The sequence below is a fragment of the Salvelinus sp. IW2-2015 genome, unplaced genomic scaffold (assembly GCF_002910315.2).
Source record: "Salvelinus sp. IW2-2015 unplaced genomic scaffold, ASM291031v2 Un_scaffold1166, whole genome shotgun sequence".
Taxonomy (NCBI): Eukaryota; Metazoa; Chordata; class Actinopteri; order Salmoniformes; family Salmonidae; genus Salvelinus; species Salvelinus sp. IW2-2015.
Window position 1 is genome coordinate 87,838 of NW_019942760.1, and position 7,454 is coordinate 95,291.

Genomic DNA, 7,454 nt, shown 5'->3' on the forward strand with positions numbered 1-7,454 from the left:
TAATATCATTAACCTATATAATAAATATATGAGTATAAAACCTGTTTTTCACATGTAGAAACAGTGAAAAGGATGAAATATATTTACTTACAGTTTGTCCTCCTCCACTCCATAGTCCACGTCTGTGACATTTCCAGGACTGTTATCCTGTATAATCTGGCTAAGAGGAAAACAAGAATGCATTGATTAATCTTAGTCAATAAAGACATTAAAAAATAAGTTAACTAAGTTTAACGCACACAAAATGCCCATCCAGTTAGGTTGCCAATTGCGACACAGGTAAGTGTTAACAGAATATTGGCAACTAATATAACTAGAAAGCTTTATTTGATGGGAAGAAATTGAATTAGCTGTCAGTTAATGATGAACCAACGTAGATAGTTGAGCCTAGCTGACAACAGTACCTGAGGCGAACGGGATGAATATGACCGAGACGTCGTCTTTCACAAAGCACAGCTAGTCGGTCCCTGTTCAAGAACTAGCTAGCTTTAATTTAATCTAAGCAAGTCAGTTAGAACAAGGTTTATTATTTACAATCTCTTCTTAAGCAAAGTCAGGTTATTAGAAATTTTGCAAATGTATAATAAACCCCCCCTGAAAATATTACCTTTACATAAGTATTCAGACCCTTTACTCAGTACTTTGATGAAGCACCTTTAGCAGCGATTACAGCCTCAAGTCTTCTTGGGTATAACGCTACAAGCTTGGCACACCTGTATTTGGGGAGTCTCTCCCATTCTAGTCTGTAGATCCCCTCAAGCTCTGTCAGGTTGGATGGGGAGTGTTGCTGCACAGCTATTTTCAGGTCTCTCCAGAGATGTTTGATCAGGTTCAAGTCCGGGCTCTGGCTTGGCCACTCAAGGACATTCAGAGACTTGTCCCGAAGCCACTCCTGCGTTGTCTTGGCTGTGTGCTTTGGGTCATTGTTGTCAATGTGAACCTTTGCTCGAGTCGGAGGTCCTGAGCGCTCTAGAGCAGGTTTTCATCAAGGATCTCACTGTACTTTGCTCCGTTCATCTTTCCCTTGATCCTGACTAGTCTCCCAGTCCCTGCTACTGAAAAACATCCCCAAAGCATGATGCTGCCACCACCATGCTTCACCATAGGGATGGTATTGGCCAGGTGATGAGCGGTGCCTGGTTCCCCCCAGATGTGATGCTTGGCATTCAGGCCAAAGAGTTCAATATTGGTTTCATCAGACTAGAGAATCTCGTTCCTCATGGTCAGAGTCCTTTAGGTGCCTTTTGGCAAACTCCAAGAGGACTGTCATGTGCCTTTTACTGGAGGAATGGCTTCAGTCAAGCCACTCTAGCATAAAAGCCTGATTGGTGAAGTGCTGCAGAGATGGTTGTCCTTCTGGAAGGTTCTCCCATCTCCACAGAGGAACTCTGGAGCTCTGTCAGAGTGACCGTCGGGTTCTTGGTCAGTTTGGCCAGGCAGCCAGCTCTAGGAAGAGTCTTGGTGGTTCCAAACTTCTTCCATATAAGCATGATGGAGGCTACTGTTCTTGGGGACCTTCAATGCTGCAGAAATGTTCTGGTACCCTTCCCCAGAACTCTGTCTTGACAGAATCCTGTCTCGAAGCTCTACGGACAATTCCTTCAACCTCATGGCTTGGTCTTTGCTCAGCCATGCACTGTCAACTGTGGAACCTTATATATACACAAGTGTGTGCCTTTCCAAATTATGTCCAATCAATTGAATTTACCACAGGTGGACTCCAATCAAGTTGTAGAAACATCTCAAGGATGATCACTGGAAGCAAGATGTACCCGAGCTCAATTTCGAGTCTCATGGCAAAGGGTCTGAATACTTATGTAAATAAGGTATTTCTGTTTTGTTTTTTTATAAATACATTTGCAAACATTTCTAAAAACCTGTTTTCACTTTTTTTACATGTAGAACATGAAAAGGATGCAAATCAGACTTACTTACAGTTTGTCCTCCTCCAACTCATAGTCCATGTCTGTGAACATTCCAGGACTGTTTATCCTGTATAATCTGGCTAAGAGGAAAACAAGAATGGCATTGATTAATCTTAGTCTATAAAGACATTAAAAAAATAAGTTAACTAGTTACGTCACACAAAATTCCATCCCAGGTTAAGGTTGCCAATGCTGACACAGTAAGTGTAACAGAATATGTGGGCAACAAATATAACTAGAAAGCTTTATTTGKTGGGAAGAAATTGGAATTAGCTAGTCAGTTAATGATGAAGCCAACGGTAGATAGTTGAGCCTAGCTTGAACCAGTACCTGGGCGACGATGAATATGACGAGATCGTCGTCTTCACAAGCACAGCTAGTCGGTCCTGGTTCAAGACTAGCTAGGCTTTTATTTAACTAGGCAAGTCAGTTAAGAACAAGTTATTATTTACAATAACGGCCTACCCCGGCCAAACCCTAACGACGCTGGGCCAATTGTGCGCCGCCCTATGGGACTCCCAATCACGGCCGGTTGTGATACAGCCTGGAATCGAACCAGAGTCTGTAGTGACGCCTCTAGCACAGCGATGCAGTGCCTTGGAACGCTGCGCCGTAGCTAGCCACTTCCCTAAAAAATTGTTAGCTTACTTGCTTGCTAGGCTACCCAATGTTGGCAGCTGTCAGCAGTATGTATATTGCAAATGAGCATGATAAAAAAGAAAGGTGGCCAATGGCCAGCTATTTACCTCCGACAGTTGATGACGCGCGTTGTTATCTTAACACAAACGTTTATCTCATGCCCCTGGGGAATGTTTCTTTAAATGTARATTTTATTTTAGATTATTTTGTATTTCTTCGGACCACTTCACGGGTTATTCATCTGTCAAAAAGAAGATTCTGTTTACTTGTCCTCGTCACTTCCGGGAATTTGGCGGAAACTGTCACTGATTCCTTTTTCCTCTTTCCCCATAGATATTTTTATTTATTAAACAGTAACATGCAAAACAGCGCTATCCTGAACCCTTGGGACGTCCCACCCTTACCTTATCCCTACCCTAAACATAATCCTTACCTAACCTTAACCCTTACCTTAACCATTTAATGTTTCTACTTCAATGGGGTAGGGAGGTCCCAAGAATTCCAGATAGCAAGGATCATACTGTTTTGGACTGGATTTCAATATTATATCATAAAATTCATGAACACGCTGTTATTTAAGATATGTATAAAATTGTATTTGTGGATTCATCTTCTTATTCTACCTGATGCCTTTTCTAAAATATTTTCAATAGCGTTTTTGTGTGTTTTGCACTTGGAAGACCATTCAAAGACTAAAAGGTTGATAGGATAGGGACGTAGTCACACTTTCCCAGCACATATATCTGAATATACTGTTGATTCATAAAATCTATTCATTGTTGTATTTGTTAAGGGCAGATCATGCACTTTAACTGTCCAGTGTTTCCAGATTTCTAATAAATATGACCTATAATTAATTACAATATTAGTTAAATAGTTATTACCTTCAATTGTTTTTATTATATTAAAAAGCAGCTTTTCTGTGTTTGAAACAACAGAATGCTGTGGGCGTATACCAGTCGTTAAAAATATTAATGACAAGTAAACGACTTAATGGCCAGCTCAGCCAATGAGCCAATGAGACGTCTGGGKCAAAAACGTGACATCACGTTATATGAGGAAATAGCAAGCGTTTTTGAAACGGTCTGTTTGAGATACAACTTTAAGGTGGGGTTTGAAGTGTGTTTTCTTCTGAAATGTATGCTTTGGCCACAAAATATGAGTAAAAGATGAGTTGATAACATTATTTGGGTATGAGTTAACACAACATGATCTTTTAAAAGTMAGATTTTTCACTGGACAGTCATTTACTTTAAACACTGTCATTACAGCACCACTAGTGGCTGTCAGCCAATCAGCATTCAGGGCTCAAACCACCCAGTTTATAATATACAGTGCAGCACTACACAGTTGATTACTGATCAGAGTGACTTTGATCAAATATCAGGCTTTTCAATGTGAGTAAAAGCATCAGTTTAGTAGGCAACTATCTTCACTGCCAGTCTGCCACCAAGCGTCTTCTCATAACCTAGTATCAGGGTGTGAGTGAGAGAATKATTTTTATTTATTTATTGAATCATCATTTAGCACGCCTCACTATTATGCTAATCAGTGAGTGACCTGTGTGAGGAGGGTTGCGCACATAAAAGGATAGTTCAAACTTGCAACTAACATTCTACTCTCTGTATCTCAGGAAATAAGGGTATCTTGTCCGATCCCAGTCCGTCTTGCAACTCAAACCACACTCAGGGCCGCTTTCACCACCAGTGACAACATGGCAATGCCAATGGTAAGTCTCATTAACTTTCATGCATATGCTGATACTTTTATTCCACACAGTTACTTACTGAAGAGGCTGTGTTTATACAGACAGCCCAAATCTTATCTTTTGTGAGAAAAGATCAGAATTGGGCTGCCTGTGTAAACGCAGCCATAGTGGCCTACATGCTTACTGCACTCAGATATGTGTTGCTGAGTGAATTAATTTAAACGGTCAGGCCCTTGATTCTTGATTATGTTTTGACAACATGGTAATTGTTGAAAAAGTAATCTATGCATGCACTGCACATTGTGATTCCAATGATTATTAAAAGTCAGTCATTAAATATTTTATAACCCAACATGACATATTAAAATACAAAATCACTTTTACCTTATGTTCAAAAGCACTCAATTTAATTATATGGTTCTTCATAGGAACTTGAGCTGAAGCATGTGGAGCTGAGAGCTGGAYACCAGTTCAAAGTACAGGGGAGGATTATGGATGAGGCTGAGAGGTACATGTAAACATTTTAATTTTATTTAACTAGGAAAGTCAGTTAAGAACAAATTCTTGTTTACAATGACGGCCTACCCCGGCCAAACCCGGACGATGCTGGGCCAATTGTGAGCCGCCCTATGGGACTCCCAATCACAGCCGGATGTGATGCAGCCTGGATTCGAACCAGGTACTGCAGTGACGCCTCTTGCACTGAGATGCAGTGTCTGCACCACTTGGGAGCTGCATTTAACTGTTTTTTGTGTTTATATCACACAGAGGGACCCATAAATGAATCTTATGCATAAAAAAATTATAAACTACCAGTTTCACAAATTATTGCTCGAAAGAGGAGAGGACGGACCAGAGAATGGTTTTGTTTTGGTATACTGTATGCGTGAAATCAATTAATGTTAGACAGACATGTATTAGGGTTTCTGGAATTATGTGATTTCCTATTTCCCATATCCAGGTTCCAGATCGACCTGGGCTGTGATGAAGATGACCTGGCACTGCACTTTAACCCACGCTTCAATGATGACACTGATGGTACTGTGCTCGTGTGCAACTCAAAGATTGCTGGCTGCTGGGGTGATGAGAAGAGAGAGATCCACAATCCACTCCAAAGGGGTTCTACATTCAAGGTGTGAAAATGGAGGTTGAAAATATGGAGGGAGGGGGGTTTGATCCTGACTATAAAAATGGAGAATCTTGGGCATAATGTTTCAGGTGTTCAATATAACAGAAACAATTAGGGCCTATGTCCATGTAATCTCCCGCTAGTATCATTTTAAGGAAACTAGCGCTAATGCTTAGTCCAGCTTGTTCGTTGCAATTGGCCATGTGGGTGTAAGGGTGAATGTGCTACAACACTAATGATGTAAACAAATGGGGTTTCTCCCTCTCAAGATTGTGCTGAAGCTGACGGGCGACATGTTTGAAGTGGAGATGCCTGATGGACAGGAGATCCAGTTCCCCAATCGTGAAGGCCTAGATGTCATTACCTACATTCGTATCAAAGGAGACCTCAAACTTACTTCTTTCAAAATCTACTAGACCCCAATATATGAGGGGTGATTTAGTTAGATCAATGGGTTAGGACNCATTCGTATCAAAGGAGACCTCAAACTTACTTCTTTCAAAATCTACTAGACCCCAATATATGAGGGGTGATTTAGTTAGATCAATGGGTTAGGACAGGAGCAATGACATTCATCAAATCATTGTTCTAATATATGTATTAGTGAACTGTTGGACATATTAAATATGTATCTGGGTTGACCACAGTCTATCACTGTTTATCTTTTTTCCCATAGTATGGTATATTTGTTGCAATAATATTTACAATCGCACGTACACTAAACACAAGGGTAATATGAGGTTATGGAACTATTTGCCCTGGAATTTTAGGTCATAATAGCTTTCCAGATCTTCTTGAAATCGACAAACAAACCACTTCCAGTATGGAAGTTCAGAGAGGTCTGGTGTGATGCTCCAATCAGCAAATCCTGGGCCAGCTTTTCAGTATTCTTTCAAAATATATTTATCCTCTGATTCATGGGATGGGTAAAACCGGCCATTTACTTGTTACTGAAGTTGTACAAAAATCTATCCAAAATTCTACTGTCTTTGAAGTGGCATCCATTGATTCGTTTAGGGCGATGAAAAGGGACATTGTGATCCTTCGGTTTGTGCCCCTCCATGGTGTTTGTGCAGATGGCTTTACAGAAGGGACACCTTACCCAGCAGCAATCACAAAAGTGTTTGATCAGAATCTCATCTGGCCTCTCCCTGAACTGCTTCATGCTCAGGAGTGACACATTGCTGAGGCTTCTGTTGATCTCCATGATTCTGTTGGCAAGACCTTCCCTTACCTCTTCTTCGAGGAAGTCAAAGTCGGTTATGTCACAGAAATCACTGAAATGATTTTCTGCAAATTTCAGCTCATCTTTTAGAGCACTGGAAAACTCTCTAAGCCACATGTTGGTGTCTCCATTCCTGTTTTTGACCGTCTTGTTGCTGTATGCACTGCATGGCTCACACACTGCTCTTTAACTTTTATGTTCCCTTCAATCAAGGCAAGGACTTTGGACCTTTTTGTGAGCATATATTTCTCTACATTCTCTCTCATAGATTTCTCAAAGTGTTTCCTTGGGTTGTGAATGTAGGTCATGAACTTGTCAAAATTCTCCTCCGCCAGTGATGTCAGGATGTGTTTCTCCGTGTTAGACCTGTTTCCACTGAATGGTGGGTGACTTAATTGCATTTCTCCAGCCAAGTCAATGGCCGTCTGGTCATAGACCGCCTGTACAATCGATTATTTCAGTGTGTTGCAAATTCACTCAGCAAACACAGTTGCAGATGAGGAACCTTTGTAGTGTCTTTTGAAAATCTTGTTGTACTGTGTTCTCTTCTGCTCCAGGTAAGTAAGGGCATCATTGTTGCTTCTGAATTTGTTATGGGAATCTGCTAACTTACTTCCTGCAAGCTCACATACATGAAGTGAAAGATCAATCGTAAATTCCTTTTTGAATGCATATTTTCTTATCTTAGATTCAAATTCCTTCATGCTTTCTTTGACATGAGTTGCTATTTCTTGCATGTAACTGTCATTGTCATTGAAACTTGTCTAAATTAGGGGTGAAAATAGCCAGTAGGCAATACGGTGCAGTATGAGTATCAGCAAAATAAAT

General features: G+C 40.6%; 2 protein-coding genes across 5 annotated transcripts in view; one reads left to right on the forward strand and one right to left on the reverse strand.

Annotated features, from left to right (window-relative positions):
- LOC112069942 (PRKCA-binding protein) overlaps nt 1–2,835 on the reverse strand; it is a 13,730-nt gene extending 10,895 nt beyond the window's left edge. The window contains exons 1-2 of one of the 4 annotated variants that reach the window (XM_024137341.2): nt 2,672–2,835; nt 1,936–2,005 (exon numbers count right to left, since the gene is read on the reverse strand). In XM_024137341.2, coding sequence (XP_023993109.1) covers nt 1,936–1,976 — 41 coding nt within the window. In that variant the 5' untranslated portion in view covers nt 1,977–2,005; nt 2,672–2,835. Of the gene's footprint in view, nt 1–1,935; nt 2,006–2,255; nt 2,345–2,671 lie in introns of those variants that run through there. The other 3 variants (XM_024137343.2, XM_024137342.2, XM_070438774.1) reach the window with 3 other exon arrangements.
- Nucleotides 1–5,859, forward strand: part of LOC112069943 (galectin-2-like) — an 11,650-nt gene extending 5,791 nt beyond the window's left edge. Inside the window, exons 2-5 of the mRNA XM_024137344.2 lie at nt 4,198–4,293; nt 4,701–4,780; nt 5,234–5,405; nt 5,671–5,859. Coding sequence (XP_023993112.1) covers nt 4,279–4,293; nt 4,701–4,780; nt 5,234–5,405; nt 5,671–5,817 — 414 coding nt within the window. The 5' untranslated portion in view covers nt 4,198–4,278 and the 3' untranslated portion in view covers nt 5,818–5,859. The remainder of the gene's footprint in view (nt 1–4,197; nt 4,294–4,700; nt 4,781–5,233; nt 5,406–5,670) is intronic.
- Nucleotides 5,860–7,454: the final 1,595 nt, after the last annotated feature.